The 20,112-nt window shown below is 33.4% G+C and overlaps 2 protein-coding genes and 1 pseudogene across 4 annotated transcripts; 2 read left to right on the forward strand and 1 right to left on the reverse strand.

Moving 5' to 3' along the window:
• Positions 1 to 6,752: 6,752 nt before the first annotated feature.
• LOC143542719 (BTB/POZ domain-containing protein At1g67900-like) lies at positions 6,753 to 9,893 on the forward strand (annotated as a pseudogene). Its single transcript, XR_013136942.1, has 4 exons — positions 6,753 to 7,340; positions 7,455 to 7,524; positions 8,249 to 9,337; positions 9,426 to 9,893. The product of XR_013136942.1 is annotated as a BTB/POZ domain-containing protein At1g67900-like (transcript).
• Positions 9,894 to 11,526: 1,633 nt separating this feature from the next.
• Positions 11,527 to 14,491, forward strand: LOC143542701 (lysM domain receptor-like kinase 3). Of its 2 annotated transcripts, none has more exons than XM_077035236.1 (10): positions 11,527 to 12,206; positions 12,296 to 12,505; positions 12,872 to 13,011; positions 13,105 to 13,194; positions 13,259 to 13,364; positions 13,449 to 13,600; positions 13,696 to 13,793; positions 13,885 to 14,023; positions 14,094 to 14,195; positions 14,309 to 14,491. In XM_077035236.1, exons 1-10 carry the CDS (start codon positions 11,555 to 11,557, stop codon positions 14,471 to 14,473), a joined length of 1,854 nt encoding a protein of 617 aa, XP_076891351.1. In that variant the 5' UTR covers positions 11,527 to 11,554; the 3' UTR covers positions 14,474 to 14,491. The 2 variants fall into 2 exon arrangements, with proteins under 2 accessions (XP_076891351.1, XP_076891356.1); XM_077035241.1 differs by having other exon boundaries at positions 13,885 to 14,020.
• Positions 14,492 to 14,787: 296 nt separating this feature from the next.
• On the reverse strand, positions 14,788 to 18,241 carry LOC143542730 (uncharacterized). The gene is made up of 8 exons (XM_077035259.1): positions 17,827 to 18,241; positions 17,664 to 17,758; positions 17,457 to 17,560; positions 17,262 to 17,362; positions 17,042 to 17,145; positions 16,050 to 16,487; positions 15,847 to 15,978; positions 14,788 to 15,111 (listed from the first exon to the last, which is right to left on the reverse strand). The coding sequence occupies exons 1-8, from the start codon at positions 18,076 to 18,078 to the stop codon at positions 14,958 to 14,960; spliced, it is 1,380 nt and encodes a 459-aa protein (XP_076891374.1). The 5' UTR covers positions 18,079 to 18,241; the 3' UTR covers positions 14,788 to 14,957.
• Between the last annotated feature and the right edge of the window lie 1,871 nt (positions 18,242 to 20,112).

Genomic DNA, 20,112 nt, shown 5'->3' on the forward strand with positions numbered 1-20,112 from the left:
AATACCATATATATATATATCCGTACATATATATTTAGAGTTTATAATTTAAAAATGATTATTTAAACACATGAGGTTGTTATAAGTACATTAGTTGTATATATATATATATATAGAAGCTTGCATGCGTAGGGAGGGGTTTCAGGCTTCGTACGGTGAATGGTTTGGAGATTTATTAGTAAGTGAGAGTGCTTAGGTCGGCTTGGGTAGTTGAGTTTCTTGAGTTGAATCGATGGGGTTTGTTGAGTTTAGGTCTTTTGAGTGGTTTAGGCTTGGATGATTTGTATGAGTAATGGTTGGGCTATTAAGTGAGGTTTGGCTTATTTGAGCTCGAGTTAAGTTGATGGGTTGGATAAAATTTTTTTATTTTTTTATTTTTTTTTATCTTGCCTAGTTTGGGTTAAGATTTGTGTCAGGGTCCCAACTTTCAATGAATGGTCGATTAGGATCGGATCTTCAATCAATCATGTCATAACTCACACAAAATTAATCGTGTTGACAAGCGAGTTAATGACGGGTTACTATGTTTAGAAAGATGACCGTTTGTTAAAGGCGGAATCAATAACAAACATACGGTTGCAATGAATATTCAATGACAGAAGACACACACCGGATTCACTCAAAAGATTTCCATTTATATAATGTTAATCATACAAAAGGATAATCGATTAGGGTTTAGAAGGAATCTTAGGACAGCCGTCACACACAAAATATTATCTCAATTAACGTGTCGGTTTTATCCGTATTGTGTCGTCTCTGTTCACTCCTGGCGGCGTGCCCTAAATATTCTATTTATAGGCCTGCCAACCTAGGACAGCTGTCATTCCTTCTAGAAACCCTATCCGATAGTACATATTCAAAAATATACTAAGTGTAAAACAAGTCTTCCGGGTAAGTTTTCATTAAACTTCAGTCTCCGAGTACGCAGTGTGCTCGGCCTTCCTTCAGACTTGGTAAACATAGAAGTGTACTTGGAATCAGTTTCCGGGTAGACTTTACTTAAAGAATATTTTACCAAGTAAAATATTCACCGAGTAGACTTCAGTCTTCTTGGACTTATCAAACTTTGCTCGACAAATTCTTACGAGCAACCTTGTTCTTCTATGATCCTGTTCGGCTCATTGTCAGTTGAACAACTTATTGATAAGGCGTACTCGGGAGTACATACCTTACTTGAGCAGAACCTTACTCGAGATAACTTAAAGATATTCTATTAACTCATCAAGTATACTCGGACCATAATTATTAAAGAATACCTTGCCCGGTCTTCCAATTACTTGGCTTCTTGGACTTGGTGACCATACCTTACTCGGAAGAGTAAAATACTTGGTCTTGAAGAACAACCCTGCTTGACAAAGTGAACCTTGCTCGGATATGCCAAATTAATGAACCTTAATCGGGAAATCACCAAAAAGCATTCCTTGCCCGGATATCCACTTAAGAAGACTATTTGAAGTAAACCTTGCCCGGGAGGCAAAATCTCGTACTCGGCTAAGTAAAAGCTTACTCGAAGGTCCAAGGTGTGCTCGGATTCAATACTTAGCAGTTTCTGAGGAAGTTGAGAAGATTCCAATCTTCCAAATTCTTTGTTTAGGTCAAATCTCCTCATTTGGGTCAAACTCTTGACCCAACAATTTGGTTTATACATATATTTTGTAAAGAGTGTTTGGGTTACTATTTTGACATCAACTCTATGGTTGGATGGGAACGATGTGGCGATATGGTTTGTGACTCGACATAGTATGGGTCGAAGGATTTTAAGTCATAGTTGGGTAAGCTTTGGTTTATATATGTTCAAGGCATTTGTGAGTGTGTTTGTCGGTGTCTTTGAAATATTAGGATAGTGAGTTTGATAGGTTTTCGTGGCGTGGGAGTGTTGGTATTTAAGGCTTTTTATTGGGTTAATTTTTGTATATCTTGGTCTTGCATGGTGTTTGAGTTGGTGAGGGTATACTTTTGAATGTTTAGGTTTCGTTCATATTGAGGAAAGATTTGAGTGCTCGGGAAAACTTTTGAAATGGAAGGGTGGTTTAATTTAATATGGTAGTTTGAGATGGGATACGGGTGTTTGGGAACTTGTGGTTGCGTTTAGGGAGATTTTGACTAGTAATAAATGTTAATTTGAAAAATATCATAATTTATAAATAAAGTTTGAAATGTCCATGAAAATTTTGATAATTAAAGTTACAAGTAAATATATGTATAAATATATATTATATAAATAGAATTTTTGAGGTCCGAGCGTGTGAATCACACAACAATTTTTTTATAAAGATTACAATAATTTTTTTTTATTATTTTTTTTTGCTTATGAGGAAATTTAAAATACGTAAATTGAATGTCGAAATTTGTTATGAGGTTTCAGTATTAAATGATGAATGTCATTTTTGGTAATACAAAGTTGCGAAATTTTTTTTTTACCAAGTTCATTATCTAATATCGCGTAACGAAAATATCATGGTAAGTTAGAATGACCGGCATTGTAAATCGAAAAAATCATGAGTAAACGATTTTGGTCTATAAAGAAAATTTTCTATAAAGTTTTGCATGAGAGTTTCAAAAAGATTACAAGTTATAAGTTTGTGACTTTCTTCAGAAATCATGGGAAAACTATCATAAGAATTTTAAAACACGGAAAATCGTATGATTTAAATTTTTATTTGCGAAAATTTATAATTAACCAATGATTGCCTGATGAAAGTTGTTATAAAAATAAAATTGGGTAGTGAAAATTTTGCCACGTGTATTATATAATATAGTATAATTAAAATGTCGTGCGATCTTTAAATAATTTAAATTTTGAAGTGATCGTCCATAATAAACGGAACAGTTATAAAAATAAAATTTTGTAAAATTTTGTACGAGTACTTTAAAGACAATTTAAAGTTTATTCAATAGGAAATTTACTTGGAAATTTGAGGTGAAATTTATTATACAACCTTCTTAATATGATGAAATTTAAATAATAAGATTTGTGTTTGTAAATAGTCTTAATAAAAATAAATGGCATATTAAAATTTTTTATGAACAGATCGAACTAGCTATATATATATACATATATTTTTAACTTATATCGAAGAGATCATAATGAACGAAATTTGTAATAAAAATCATTGTGAAATCAAAATGAGAAAATTGGTGTAAAACTTTACCATATAAAATCGAGATATATATAAAAAATATATAACATTTACAAATGAAGACTTGTGATAAGAATTTATAACAGAAATAAAGGGAAAATGGTTTAAATTCTCGAAATGTAATTATAATGTTTTAAGATTTAAAGGCGGAAGAATCGTGCATGAACCACCATGACTTGATATTCCGACACTAAAAACCTTTATTACAAAAATACCATGTTGGAGTCTAAACGTGTACACATACCACCGCGTCTTTTTCATGTCTTCGACTCAAATAACGATTGTAGCAAAAATAATAAATCAGGATACAACGTCATGTCAAAACACTAGTCCACGAAATCACCGTAGTTCTATTGTCTTAACACCGAAAATTAGGATGGCGGGCGGAACGCTCGCATTCGACTACTTAAAGTGGTCATCTCATATGAGACGATCTTTAAGGAGATTTGAAACAACGGGATCCAAGTTAAGCTCGTGATCCATAAAAACACAATAAAAACTAATGTTTTTGCGTTTTAAGGTAAGGATACCTTGGAGTACTATGAAAGTGTGTGTATGTGTATATTTATGATTTGATAAAATAAATAAGTATATAAATAAAGAAGTGCATTGAACAATCAAATAGGGTAAACATGTATAGGCAACACGTATAAGGACCCTAAAGTAAAGACTATACTAGGTCGTTACGTCTAACCACCTATCCTATAGTCTTGTGGCTCTGATACCAATCTGTCACACCCCAACCAAAGGCGGTGGAACATGCCGGGGTGCAACCGATTGCCCAAATACACAAGACACTATTTAAAGTGACAATATTTAATCAACTCATCCATTTCATAAATCAATAATCAACACCTCTCGTTCACACAAACAAATTTAATACAAGTAACATTTATATTGTTCGTTTTACTAATACCCTAATAGTCTTGGTAACGTTTCTCATCAAGTCCTCGAGTCAAACAAAAGTCAAACCTGTAACATTTCATAAAATAAAGTTTGTCAACACAAAGGTTGGTGAGCAATTCATAAGTTTGAGCATATAAGTATATAGTAATAAAAAGCCACAAAACTTGTATACAAAACAATAAATAAAAGCTATAAGCATGGATAAAATAGTTATCCCTAAACAAGTTAGCGGCACCCAACTAGAAGGGGATGCCAAATAGTTTAGGATTTTATAGTTATCGTTAATTGCATTACGTTAACGACACCTTGCCAAGAGGGGTTGCCAAATGGTCTAGGATTTATAGTTCCACCATCCAAAAGCTGTAAACATAGTTATCGCTAACAAGTTAGCGACACCCAACTATAAGGGGATGCCAAATAGTTTAGGATTTTATAGTTATCGTTAATTGCATTACGTTAACGACACCTTGCCAAGAGGGGTTGCCAAATGGTCTAGGATTTATAGTTCCATCATCCAAAAGCGATAAACACATAAGCACATAATCATGTAAGCATAGAACACCAAATCAAGCATTTATTCAAGTAAAGTATACAATCATGTTTGTGGGGTTTAAGATTCAAGTAAATAAAGCATTTAGTTTAATAAGTATGAAATGTCACATCAAAACGAAAGATGGAAAAAGGGGTATGAAAGTACTCACCTCGATTGATGAGTTCAAAACTAATTAAGTGATCGACATATAGAAAGCTTGTGAACGAAACAAACGAACCCGACTTGAAACGATAAACACCTTAGCTAAAAATAAATAATGTAATATATTAATGAACTTGAAACCATGATGAAACTATATTGGAAACAATGAACGATGAGGTTCGGTTGTAAATCGGAGTACTGGTTAATTTGTTAATGATTTGGGACTCGTACTTAATTGATAATTTAAAATAAAATATTATTATTTTATTGGGCTTTTAAATAACTAAACCAATATTAAAATAGAACTAGACGGGCTTAATTTAAGAGTTCGTTTTCATAAAATGAATTGATAATAAAGTTTATAATAATATTATTAATGATAAAAGATAGTAACGAATTTTAAAATATGTTATATATATATGTATATAGATATATAAGTTAATGATAATAACAATAACTATTACTAATAATACTAATATCGTATAATAATTATAACAATAATTATTATTTATAATACTAATAGTAATAGTTAAAGAGTAAAATCTTGGTATAAATTTAAAGTGTTGTTGATAAAATAGTAATAATAATAATAAGTAATGTTGATAGTAATTAATGTTACCATACTCGATGTTGGTTCGATTTCTAAACGAGTTCACAAAATAACTATAATAATATAATTGCTAATGATTAATGATAATAATACGATTTTAATAGATAATAATAATATGATCTTTTAATAATATTAATAACCACTTTAATATTTATAATAATGATAATAATAACATTAATAATGAATATATATATTAGTAAGTTTAATATAATAATACTAATAACAATTTTTATGTAGTAATGTTAGTACTAATAATAACCGAAATTTGTTAAGTATAAAAACAACACCAAAACCGGTTTAGGATGAGACTCGAACCCGGTTGTTCATCTTTTCCCCAAACCAAACCAACTCCATACCCCTTTCAACCTGTTTCAAAGTATATGACCGATAACAATAAAACCGATATTATGGACCAAAGGGTGGCTTAGAGGTGGTGGGGTCGGGACTTGCCGGAGATGCGGTGCTCGCCGGAAATGGCGGCGGCGGCCGGAAATCGGAAAAGGAAAGGAGGGGGCGGCTGTGGTTAGTTTGTGATGTTTAGGTTTAGGTTTTTTTTTAGTTTAGGTGTATATATATGTAATGCATATTTTCAAAACAAGCCCTCCAAGTTTCAATCGTTATTTAACACGAGTTTAAAGGTTTCCAAAGTTTATAACGAGTTTACGAAAATCCATTTGAACCCTTTATGTTTTTCTTAACAACACTAAAATATAACAAACATCGATATTTATGGTCGAGGTATATAATAATATTATATAATAATTAAATATGGTTTTAAAAGTATTGAGTTGAGTTTACGTATTAAAAGTTTACAAAAACGAATATAATTCAAAATCTGAATTTGACGAATGTCACATTATATGTATACACACACTCATAAAATTAAAAAATATATTAAATATTACAATATCAATTCTAATAAAATAAATTAATAATAATAACTCAATAGATTTTTTAATTTAATATATTTAGCGGTGACCATTAACTGAAAATAATGTTGAAGGAATTAATATGTATATAAATATTATTAAGGGCTACTGATAATTGATTTAATAAGTTCTAAAGGGGTGTACATTCGGTATGAATAGTATGAAAGTGAGTACGTTTAGCAACACTCATCCAAAAACTACAACTAAAATTAAAATTAACGCACCTTAAATGTGCTCTCCATGGACACCAGCTTTAGCTAAGAAGGTGAATAAATGACTAAATATGAAGTACACATAGAAAAATAATAAATCACATTAGTATCTGATATAAATCACATTTATATAGAAAATAATAAATCACATTAATATTTGATATTAATCACATTTATTAGACAATATTTGATACAACTCATATGTTCATATTATGTGTTGTAACTGTTACACAACAAAGTTACAAAACCATTAATAACAACCTTTTCTTGTCTGTCCAAATAAATTGACATATCTTTTATGTTGGTAGGAAAGAAACTCATGATAATAAATACATTGACAAAACACCTACAAATAATACAATTTCAAGACAACCTCAAATCAAAACTTGATCTAAAATTTATGAAAGAAATAAAAAGTCCACATCCATATGAATAAAATGGACAATTTTACACTCATCTACTCACCCTTGTCCCCTCATTGCCATGATGACAAGAAAGAGGTAAGACCCAGAATTCAAGGACCATCTTACAAGCAGTTACACTTGTGGCTGTCATATATTAACACTAACACACATGGAAGGAATATTAATATTATTCAGTCATCAAGAAAGTTGCAGTTTTAATCTTTTACCTAAAAAGATTGAAGCTTTATCATTTGTTGACCAAAAAGATTCAAGGGTCTGGTTCTTTTTTGTTGTTTGAGAAGAACCCTGATTGGGATTTGTGAATAAAAGCTTATATATATATATAATATTCAGAAGGTGAAATCAAGAATTATAAAGACTCAGTCATGAAGTTTATGAAGCTTGGTTCTAGACCTGATACTTTCTACACTTTAAATGGTGTAAGGTAAACAGAATTAAGATTTTTTTAAGTTTTTTTTATTATAATTTAATGAAAGTTCACACTTTTTGTGGAATCATTAACACATGATGTGATGATGATATGATTGAGTGATTGCAGGTCAGTTTCATTGGAGGTACGAACTGATCTTATAATCCAAGTGAATGAAACAAGATTTTTGCTTCACAAGGTGATTTTTTAATATATAATTCATCACTTTTATGTTATTTTTTTAAATAGATTGCAGCAGTAAACGAACCCAACCGAGCAAGGCCTTGCTCATGTTCGTCCGTTAAGCTTTTAAGCTTTTATTGAACGAGTGAATGGAATGATTCACGAGCACCTAACCGAATGAAAATTTTTCTGTGTTTGTTCAATAAGGATTTAAACTCGTTTGTGAACGGTTCACGAACGCAAACGGACGAACACAAATGTACGCACACAATGTTTTATTTGATTTGGCTAACCAAGACTGGTCGGTGTCAACGGTTTGGTCTGGCTACCAAGTTTGTGTTGGTGTTTTCTTTTACATTCATATTAATATATTAATTTTACATATAAATTAATCACATAATACTGATTTTTTTCTATTGTTAATAGTTTTGCTTAAATCTATATAAACATTAAATAATATTAAAAACCTTTAATGAACAAACGTAAACAAACATAAACGGACGTAAACAAACGTAATCGACATTATCGAACGGTTGCGAACACAATGAACGAGCATGGCCTCCGTTCGTGTTCATTCATTTGGTTAATTGAACAAAATTCCTTGTTTATGTTCGTTCATTTATCAAATGAACGAACATAAACGAACTTCCCGCTAAACGTTCGGTTCTTTTACGGCTCTAAGCTTGATTACACAAAAGGTTTATTGTTATGATTCTTGACACTCTGTTTTTCACCTTCAGTTTCCGCTTCTATCAAAAAGCTTGAAGTTGCAAACACTCTGTTCTGAGAGTACTAAATCTTTACAACCTCAAAGAATCGAAATTTCGGATTTCCCTGGTGGAATCAAGGCTTTTGAATTATGTGCAAAGTTCTGTTACGGAATAACGATCACTCTAAGCGTGTACAATATCGTGTCAGCGCGTTGTGCAGCCAAATACCTTCAAATGACAGAAGATGTTGAGAAGGGCAATTTGGTCAATAAGCTAGAAATATTTTTCAACTCTTGCATTCTCAATGGTTTTAAAGATTGCATTGTGACTCTTCAAACCATAAAGCCATTCCAGTTATGGTCAGATGAATTGGGGATTACAAACCGGTGTATCGAATCACTCGTGTCAAAAGTCAACTCGAATCCTATGGAAAAGGATATAGAAGAAAGTCAAACAGAAAAAAAATGGTGGGGTGATTATGTTTCAGAATTAAGGATTGAACTTTATTGGAGAACAATGGCAGCCCTTAAATCAGGCGGGAAAGTGCCACCTAAGCTTATCGGTGATTCGTTAAAACTTTACACTTCAAAATGGCTTCCTAAAATTTCAAAAAAGCTTGAAAACGGGTCGAGTTTAAATAGTGTATCGGATCTTTTAATTTCAAAAGGCATACTGGTTTTAGAATCTATAATCAGTCTACTCCCAACCGAAAGAAATGCAGTTTCTTGTAGCTTTTTGCTTAATTTATTAAAGGCGGTCAACATATTTCAAGCTTCGGGTTCTTCAAAATTGGAACCGGCTAGACGGGTTGCACTTCAATTAGATGAAGCTAAAGTTTGTGACTTGATGATTCTGTCTGCGTCGAGTGATAGTGATACGATATATGATGTTGACATTGTTTTGAACATTTTGGAGCAGTACATGCTGCAAAGTCAAAGTCAAAGTCAACAGACAAGTTCCGTGATTAAAGTATCAAAGCTTGTTGATGGATATTTGCAAGAGATTGCTAAAGATGTGAATGTACCATTGTCAAAGTTCATTGCTTTGACCAAAGCGGTTCCCGAATCTGCAAGACTGAAACATGATGATCTTTACAAATCAATTGACTTATATCTTAAGGTAATCAATTTTTTTAAATATATGCACTTACTAAGTTATTAGTGTTTTTTTTATTTTGAAATTTGACTTTTGACTTTTGGTCAACCAGTCGCACCCGGAGCTAAACAAAAGAGAAAGGAAGGATCTTTGCCGGGCACTCGACTGCAAAAAACTATCTTTAGAAGCATGCATACATGCAGCACAAAACGAGTCACTTCCATTACATGTCGTGGTGCAAGTTCTTTTCTCTGAACAAACCCGAGCTGCAATGGCTGGTAGTCAACTAACCAGGCTGCCAAGGAACATCAAGGCGTTAACAGCCGAAGGTACTGCACCGAGCCCACCTGGTTCACTAACATTCTAACAACCACCACACACACACCAAGACCACATGATAAATGTCCCGGGTCACAAAATGTTGATAGTTCAAGGGTAAAACAAGATTGTTTGATTCCTTCTCAGCCTGAAAGGATGAGGACGACGTTGAGTATGCTGTTGTTTAATGAACCATGATGAAAATGAATAGACGATATGAGTTATATCCGATTTTGAGTTATATGTTATTTTCAAATTAATGTGAAGATCAAATTAGTTTAGTGGTTAACAAAAAGAATTTTGCAGAAATTTTTTATATATTCATTTGCATCAAATGTAACATTATAAATCATCAAATACAATATTATACTTGCATAATTTTTTCTTGTATGTTGGTGCAATGATTTCTAATTTCTTTTAACACAATTACACAAGTATATGTTTCTATGTTAGTCTTGACAAATAGTTGAACATTGAACAACACATTTCATCTGGCTAGGGGTGTTCTTCGGGTTTGTTTTTCGGGTTTCGGGTTTTTCGGGTAGGATTATTCGGGTTTCAAAGCTTTAAATCTTAACCCGAAACCCAATCCAAATACTCATGGGTTTTTCGGGTTCGGGTTTTTTCGGGTTGGGTTAATTGGGTTTCAAGTATCCTAGAAAAGAAAACAAAAAACAAAAAAAATTATAAAACTTCAATGCTAAAAGTAAAACAACATATAGGTCTTTGCTCGTAACACAAATAATCAAATAAATAATAAACCAAAACTTGATAAAACAGTTCAAAAGAAAAATAAAACTAAGTAACTAACTCGAACCATAATCTTCTTCAATCGGACGTGATTTGATTGTTCGATTATGGTTGCTATTAGTAATAAACAGATTACATAAATTAAGAATAAACAATCGATCCATAATGGTTGGAATGACAACAATCGATTAGGGTCAGATTCTGATAACTTTAGTGGCTAAAACTAAGCCTATTATACCTAAAAATATATTTAATTTCAAAACTAAAATTTTATTCGGGTTTTTCGGGTTGACCCGAAACTTATATATCAAACCCAAATTACTTCGGTTCGGGTTCGGGTTTTTCTGTTTGGGTTAGTTTGGGATCGGGTACGAGTTTTTTCGGGTTGGGTTTCGGGTAAAAGTGATAGCCCTACATTTGGCAGGACAAGAAACAAACTTGTCAGGCTAACATGGAGTTGAAACGGGCCAGCTTTTAACATTGGATGTTTGTAGGGTGTAAATGAGTCGAGTCGTTGGTGATTTACTCGAGAGCGGCTTATTAAAAGCTCAAACTGAGCTGAACTTAAACAAGCTCAAGCCTAACTTATAGCTCATTTAATGACCGAGTCCGAGCTTCATAAATCATAATAAACCAAGCTTGACTAGTCTAGCAAGCCTAAACATAAACATTACTCAGAGTCTATGTATATTACATAAACATAAATATTACACTAGAATACTTTAGTACTACAATAGTTATTACATAAGGTATTTTTATTAGCTTTTAAGTTAAGATAGCAATGTTTAAGACACTAATCTTGCCGGCCTCAATCTTTGGCATCTTCTCTTGTCCACACATGAGTTTAATTTGACTCTATTTATTAATCGACGAATTACGCAATGCTGAATGGAATATACCCATAAAATGGTTGAAACTTGTTTACGTTAATAAATCATAGATTTTTCGCGTAAGTAAAACAACAAATTATTAGCATACTACACATTTAATCTCTTGTCTACTTCACAAACGAATTGTTTTCATCGACAAAGTTTTGTTTACTAACAAAGCTGGAGACAACAAAAACATCCTTATATTCATTAACATACAATCACATAGTGACAAATACATAATATACTAACCTTCAACCTCATTCCATTGCATTTCCAATGCTTCTTTTCTTGCAGACAAACCATGACTTCTCAGAACCGCGTTTTCCTGCTTATTGTTATTATCGTCTCGTCTTTGATACGCTTAATCCTTGGTCTTCATGTAAATCAACCAAATGAGTTCCCGTTCACTTGCTCTCAGGATTCTAAACCTTGCAACTCTATACTCTACCAACACAATGATCTCACAGAAAACAATATTTCATCGCTTTATTCGGTTGACATATCGCAAATTCAGACGGTTTCCCAGGGAGACGAGAACCACCACCTTGTAACGGTCCCATGTTCTTGTCAAAATGTGAACAACACTATTGCATACTTCTATGACACCGTCTATCCAGTAAAAGAACACGACACATTCTTGAATGTTTCTGATCAGTTATTTAGCTCGCAAGTTTGGCCGATTGGAGATGAAGGTAGAAACTTTAAAGCTAACACAAATGCCACCATACATTTATTGTGTGGGTGTGTTGAAACTGACTCTCAAGTTATGGTTACGTATACCGTTGAGCCACATGATACACTTTCAGATATTGCTAACCGGCTCTCGTCTGAGGTTAGTGATATCGAGAGTGTAAATAGTGCTTTGGTTCAGAAGTCGGGGTTCATTGAAGTCGGTTGGGTGTTGTTTGTTCCTATGTATAAGAATGGAGTTCCGTCACTAAAAGTAAAGAAAGGTAAGTTTTTTATTACGTTTATGTACTTTTAATTTGCATTAGATATGATAACAATATGATAACAAAGTTTGCTGATTTTGTTTTGTCAGGAAAAAAAGACCATAAGTGGGCAATTATACTTGGCATACTGTTATCCATCATCGCGCTTTTATTATGTGTGACAACCATTTTAATGTTCATGAAGCGGAAAAGATCCAAAGAACACGACAAACAAAACGTAAAGGCCGAATCTAAGATCATGAGCTTTAATAAATCAGCTTCTACACACACTCGATACCTCAGTAGAGAAAGTATGGAAGGTCGGTTAGTCATTTCAGTCCAGCTTTCGATACATAGTTAGTTATACCTAGAGGGTCGATTTTAGTTGTGTTTTTATCTCATAGAGATCAAACTTCAAAGTTCAAACCGAATGATTAAGCTTGAAGGAAAACGAGTAACATAGGTCCGGTTGAAAGCCACCAAACGTCTATTTCTAACTACACAACCTTTTAAAGAGTTCTTATAATTAAATTAATTATTTACAGAGATGGGTAAAAATGTGTTTGCGGGTCAACCAGTCTGGCTCGTTTTGACCCGTACCATAAAATAGACTAGTTTCAATCCAAACCAGTTTTGACGTGCTACAACCATACACGAGTTTAACTCAGGTGCAAAAATATATACAGGAATAACAGGTTTTGATACAGAAAGACCGTTAATATATGACTTTAACGAGATAGCTGAGGCTACAAACAATTTTGATGATGCTAGGAAAATTGGTGAAGGTGGATATGGGAGTGTGTATTTCGGTATATTAGGAGAAAAGGTACAAAAATATTATTTTTAATTTAAGAAAGATTTGTGAGAGTTGGCCTCATTTTTCCCAAAATATTTATGATCAATGATATTATGTTTTTAGGAGGTTGCCATAAAGAAAATGAGATCTAACAAGTCAAAAGAATTTCTAGCAGAACTCAAAGTCTTATGCAAGATTCATCATATTAATGTGGTAAGTTATATTATTATTCCAAGTTACACTTATTGATAATTAAACGTGCTCGAATAATTAACAGGTGGAGTTACTAGGATTTGCTAGTGGAGATGACCATTTGTACCTGGTTTACGAGTTCATTTCAAATGGATCTTTAAGTGAGCATCTTCATGACCCTTTACTCAAAGGTACTATCTTTTTACGAATAACTAAAAGGAAACGCGATAATATAGAAAAAAGGAAAGAAAGTTACTGATCAGAAGAGAAATCAGGTCATCAGCCACTTTCTTGGACTGCAAGAGCACAGATTGCATTGGATGCTGCAAAGGGTATCGAGTATATTCATGACCACACGAAGGAGCGGTATGTACACCGTGATATTAAGACAAGTAACATCTTACTTGATGACTGCTTAAGAGCAAAGGTACTACCTACTAAATACTTTTAGTTCAAGTCAAAGCAATAAAACAATAATAAAACAATAATAATGAGACTGAAGTAAGGAGATATGTCCGCAAGGTTGCAGATTTTGGTTTAGCGAAACTTGTTGGAAGAACAAATGATGAGGATTTCATAGCAACTCGCCTAGTTGGAACACCAGGATATCTTCCTCCAGAGTAAGTTTCTAAATCTTTCATGTCATATAATCGTTGTATAAGTTCTGCTTCATGAAAACACGCGTAATTCCAAAAAAAAAATGGTTGACAGATCCGTCAAAGAACTGCATATAACAACGAAAACCGATGTTTTTGCATTTGGTGTGGTTCTAACAGAGCTCATAACTGGGAAACGTGCACTTATGCGTGATAATCGAGAGCCAAATAAAATGAAATCACTCATAACAGTTGTAAGTTTGTAGTATTGTTGGCAAAAACAAGTTGATCTAAACCATATGTAACCAAATTTGATGTGTTCAGATAACCAAAGTTTTTGAAGAAGAAGAAGATCCCGAAGGTGCACTAGTATTCATTAGAGACGGTAGCCTCAGGGACAGTTATCCTGTTGGCGCTCTATACAAGGTGACTCTCATTAGTCATTACTATACATACATACATACATCAACATCGAAAGGTTCTAATAGAAAAGTTTATAAGCCCCTTAAAACATTATGTCATGCATTTATTATTTGCAGATGGCTGAAATTGCATATTGGTGTCTAAGTGAAGATCCGAATAACAGGCCAGAAATGCGAGAGGTAGTTGAGTCTTTAGCTCGAATAGTGATGTCGTCAGTCGAATGGGAAGCATCATTGGGAGGGAGTAGCGAGGTTTTTAGTGGTGTTTTTGATGGCCGCTGAAAACTTGTTTGGATGGCTATTGTTAGTCATTTTACTTTCTTGTATAAGCCAGTTTTAGCTTGTATGATGCAGTGAAAGTGTAATGATAATGGACATTTTTTTGACATTACATTATGTACTGTAATATATTCAACTTGAAACCAAATACGACAGAAATGAGCGTTGTTTATTTTCTATGTTTTGCGAATATTATCTGCATAATGTTATTAAACATTCCAATGCATAGGTACAGATATAATATAATTTGCAATTTCATATGTACCAATTGCCAAAACAAAAAAGAATGTGAAACGAAGCATATGTATTGACACATTGTAATCAATAGAACACATATAATAAATACTGAGCGTTGCACAACAATGGATTGACGCATATATGCATCATTCATTCTATGAGACAGATATTACATGAGAACTACATGACTCAGTTACAGAAGTCAAATGTATGTATATAAATAATACTGTGTAGCAGCTAACCTTGGTCATCAATGAACATGATCTGGCATTGTCGGAACCTTTCTAAACGCGTGTTTTCTACACCGCTCAAAAATACTGTCATAAATAATATCAAACTGTACTCCTGCTCTTTCCCGGTTCACTATGAAAAGTATGTGATCCCCTTCTACTATCTTGTAATACCTGCAAACCGGCCATAATCATATTCAAAACCGCACATCCAAACAACCCCTCAACTATATATAAGGTATATATATCATATGCATCCAAGATTAAATTCTGAATATCGTGTATATCTCTATAAAATTTGTCAAATATCATATATATTCAAACCAAATTTTAAATATCATATATATTCTTGTAAAATAACCAAAATATCATATATATAACCATTTTAACATACTGCTTAAAAACAATAATATGACTACTTTACCCTAAAACTTTTTAAACATTTTTAACTCATTTTTTAACTGTTTATTTTTTTTTTCATTTAGAGCGGCTTTTTTTTATTGCTTTTCCAATTGACTCGTTTTTCTACAACGAACCAGGCCGAAACCGGGAATATGAAAATTCGAGTCAATTAGAAATAAAATTAAAAAACTGGTAAAAATCGCTGAAACGATCGAGTTGAGTGGAAAAACAGAAGAAAACCCTTGTAAAAATATTTTTAAAAATGTGAAAATAAAAAAAAAGAAAAAGAAATAAGGAAAAAAAACCGTGAAAAGGATGATTTTAAAAAAATAGATTAAGAAATTAAAGTTTTTAAAAAAACTAAGGGTAAAATGGTCATATTATGAATTGTTCTTCATAAAATATGTTTAAATGAATATATATGATACTTAAACTTGGTTTAGATATATGATATTTGGCAAGTTTTGCAGGGATATATATGAAATTATTCCTCATATATAATCTTACCAAATGCCCGGTTGCAACGGTTGGCATTCAGAATCTTCAACCACAAATCGACTTGGGTGTTCAACCGGGAGCCTCGGGTGAGTCATCGACACGGTATTTAACGCACCATCATTATCCCACCATTCTTCATCCCTAAAAAACCAAACTTTATAACATCTAACACACAACTTTTTATAACAACATTTTATAAAATCTTAACCAACCTATAGCCCTTGAAAGGTGGAGAGATATCAGGCGGATGCCTCCATTGACACATCTGCAAGACTCTGATAAATAGCAACGGGTGGATTCCTAGTATATTTGATGGAACCGTCCAACTCATGAAGTTTCTCGTACGTTTGGTTGCATAACTAAAGTAATATGTACTAGGAAATGTGGTTAGATGGCTATTGAGACGTGATGATCCTTGGATCGTTAGATCAGGAAGGATCCAATCACCAGAAGCAAACGGGCCCGAGTTTCTAAGTAGAAGATCAGCAAGGCCCCAAATGCCAACTTTCTTCCATGACATTTTGTAATGATCGAACCCGAAACTGTAGTAATTTTTTAATAAAGGAATGTCTAACCAATCGTAAACAATAACACCGATGCGTAGTAATTGGATAAGGCTTATGGGTTTCATGGATTTCCCGTCTTCTGGCCTGAAAATTAAAGTGAACTTAAGTTTCCTATATTTCTCTTGTTCTTGCATTAAAAAAAGAACAGATTTTGATGCATAAATTTAGAATCTTGGGTGTTCTTGCCTTAAAAAAACAGATTATTATGAATAATTATTAAATCTTGAAAAAGAATGGTTTTTAATCTTGGGTTTAACTGTTTGGATCAGGATTTAAAGATATTAAGTTTTAAAGATTTCCCTTGTTATTGCCTTAAAAAAGATATTTTGAATGATAATTTTAAAATCTTGAAAAGGGTGCATAGAACTCAACAATAATTTGCACAGCTAACTTCATTAAAAAGCCACCCAATAATCATATATGGTAAGCAACTTTTGACATAATTTCAATATTTGTAACAAACTTTTTTAGAGCAGATAACACCCATAGCTTTAATTTATGGTAACCAACTTTGACATCTGAAGTTTACATATTTCCATGATAAATAGTATATTGAAATATACTATTGAAATCTTGAAGTGTTTGATGTCGAATTGTCGATAAGTAAATATTCAAAGAAACAAAAGGATCAAACTTACTGCATTCCATCAACGTAAGCTCGAGTGGTCCCATTAAACGCACCAGACAAAGCTGTTACACTCAGCACCCAATTTTCAGAAGTGTCTTCATATCCCCTAAACGCCTGCAAATTTACACCACATTCATGTTTCATTAATAACCACAAATCATATGCATATTCTACACCTGAAAGCCAAAAAAACACAAAACATGACATCAACCCGACGCAAAAAACCAAACCTTGTCAGCCAGCATCTGCTGCAAAACCCGAACCACCTGAGCACCCGCCGAATGCCCAACAAAGTGAATCGGATGATCTTCATCCCATTGAGGATAATGCCCTAATAAACATAAAACACATTACTATCAATATTGACTCAAAAGTCAAAACATAAGAAAAAGATTACAACTTTAAGCTTTGAAGTTTGAACTAACCTTGTTCATACACCCTTCCAAACTGCGAATGCCCGCAAGCCTTACCATGTTCTTCACCGTAATCAACCCGCCCGCCTTTCAAATAATAAAACAACTCCCTAGCCCTAATTAAAAAAAAACCCATAATTTATTCATCAACACCGACACTATCAAATCAAGAAAACAACAAATTGAGCACAAATTAATAAATTAACAACATTTATAAACCTATCATAAATACTAGTTAAAGAACCGAGATCCGGCACCAAAACCCTCTCATCTTTCTTCTCTGCACCAGCAAAATAAGACAACCCACCTAATCTCTGTCACAAAATCCCAAATTAATATCAAAAAAATCATCCCAAAAAAAAAAAAAACTAAATTAAATTACCCCTTTGCCAAATCCAAAAATCCCATGAACAAGCACAATGGGTGGCAGATTATGATGCATATCAACAGACCCGGATAGGTTTTCATCTTTAATTGATGATTGGACACTTGAATTGAACAAGAAATCATTGACAGCCAATGAAAGATCACCAGCAACAGCAGAGCTGAAAATGTAAAGCCCATATAGCATATGAACGATGGCACTAACACATAGCTCAATCAATTGAAGAGCAAGTACAGAAACCCTAAACATTATTATTATTATTTTGTTGAAGAAACAGAGCCTTCTTGGTAACAACAAGAAGGCCCTAATTTTTGTTGTTGTTCCAAAAAGGTTGGGTCTTTGGGGTTCTTAGAGTTTGGTTGGTTATGAATTTGTAATTGTTGTTGGGAATTGAAATACAGCGCATTTGGGATGTGGGTTTAATGGTTTATGGTCACTTGTTGTTCAATTGGGTGTCAATTTGTAGGAAAGAGAGTCCATAAAGACTGCTCTGGGTTCTTGCCACGTGGCGTCATGCTATTCGTTGATCATGGTGTGTGAGTTTTGTAGGTGAACCAAATTTCATTTGGGGTGTGGGTTTATTAAATGTGTTTAACGTGTATTTAGGGTTGGGAAATTGGACAGAGAAAAATGAGTTTGCGTTAAAACGGATCGTTTAAACTTTAAACAGTATTATTGGTTCGGGTCAAATTAGGAGTTTGGCTGAAATGATTATTTTCAGTAAGAAAAAATCAAATAGGTTCACCTGTTATATTTTCAAGGGGTTGTGGTTACGATGGCAATAGTGGTGGGGACGAATTAATAAGAGCTGGTGTTGGGGAATCGATGAGGCGTGTGATGGAGGCAGCGGCGTAGGGTTTGGTGAAAACGAGTCGGTGGTGGAGAAAAACAATGATCGTCGGATTGGTGGCGCTAACACTTTTGGGTTATTTTAAGTTAACAATTTAATAGTTGTCTGTTTGGACCCGTTGACTCATTTTACATGGCTCATATAAACCTATATAATATATATATTTTTTTGACTTTACCCAGATTAACCCACAGTTTATAAAAATTGCTTATGACTGCAACCTATAATATAATGGTTTTGATAGATATTAATGTATTAACTTAATTATATATGGTCCTCAATTTTCATATACTTTTTATTCATTGTTACTCTCTCTTTAAACTAGTCTGGTATAGATCTCCATCACTATGTTTCATTAATAAGATGGTAATTTTCACTTCTTGTGTCATGTCAACAATCAACACCTCGTCTCATTAATGTGGTGCCAATCACCAATGAATACATCTCGTCTTACTTGATTGTGATCACTTTATGTATGGGGATGTGAAAATAAAAGCGTAAAATGATTAATGGGGTTGTCTCATGGTTAAGCGTTCTTATCCAACTATAAAAATCTAGTGAATAATACAACGAGTTGTAGAGGTAACACCTACCCGTGACTTAGGTCCGGTTATTAAGTATGGGCAAACTCTCGTTCAGCCTATTAGGATTAGCCCGAAGACCCCTCCCCTATGTAAAAGTGGGGGCAACCCTCTATGAAAGCTCTTCTCTTATTTGTGTAAAAAGACTACAATCATCTCCCCTACTCACACCCGGCCACTCTATAACTCTAATACATACATGTCGTCGAAGGATGGTTTTGAGGGCACCACCGCACCGATCATGAGACACCTTCTCATGGGCAAAGCCATATGAACTCCTAACACATCATAATAAACTTTAAACAACCATCATGTTGATGTTGTTCATAATCATATATAGATGCATATTATATTATAGAGTATATTCATAGAAACATGGCAGTGTACATGAATCTTGGTAATTACTATACTTTACTCTTAATATATATATCATGATATGGTACTTAAGAATTGTTTTATATATGATAAAAATAATAACTAATGCATGCTTATATCACAAAATCTGAGCATGTGACAGCCACATGCACCCTGGGCTTCTCTCCCAAGGATGTTAGGATATTGTGATGAAAAAAGATTTGATTGTGACTTGGTATAAAATGGTTGGTTAAAATTGAAAAAAAAAAAAACAAATAACAAAGGGTAAAATGTGGAAATAAATAAATAACTAAATAAAGATTCTGTGTAGGGCATTCCACCGAAAGAATTAAGGTGAAGATGCGCTGGATCGAAGCTGGATGATTCCTTATCCAATCAATCTATGTGGGTCCCACACTCAACTGCATTTAGCAACAAGTCGCTATTTAAAGTGATTCTCAATAAACAATGTGGCTAATTTATTTCCTGTCTTGAATT

This window comes from Bidens hawaiensis, unplaced genomic scaffold, assembly GCF_021521415.1.
Source record: "Bidens hawaiensis isolate Kalapana, Puna unplaced genomic scaffold, B.hawaiensis_p1.1 tig00000820_1, whole genome shotgun sequence".
Taxonomy (NCBI): domain Eukaryota; kingdom Viridiplantae; phylum Streptophyta; class Magnoliopsida; order Asterales; family Asteraceae; genus Bidens; species Bidens hawaiensis.

Bases quoted from the DNA above. Each gene is read 5' to 3' on its own strand.
- LOC143542730 (XM_077035259.1), bottom strand. From the start codon at position 18,078: ATGTTTAGGGTTTCTGTACTTGCTCTTCAATTGATTGAGCTATGTGTT. The intron at 16,488-17,041 runs GTAAGTTTGATC...TTTAATTTTCAG, and splicing joins GCTTACGTTGATGGAATGCA to GCCAGAAGACGGGAAATCCA. The intron at 15,112-15,846 runs GTAAGATTATAT...GCCGGTTTGCAG, and splicing joins CCGTTGCAACCGGGCATTTG to GTATTACAAGATAGTAGAAG.
- LOC143542701 (XM_077035236.1), top strand. From the start codon at position 11,555: ATGACTTCTCAGAACCGCGTTTTCCTGCTTATTGTTATTATCGTCTCG. The intron at 12,506-12,871 runs GTCGGTTAGTCA...AAATATATACAG, and splicing joins CAGTAGAGAAAGTATGGAAG to GAATAACAGGTTTTGATACA. The intron at 13,195-13,258 runs GTAAGTTATATT...AATAATTAACAG, and splicing joins AGATTCATCATATTAATGTG to GTGGAGTTACTAGGATTTGC.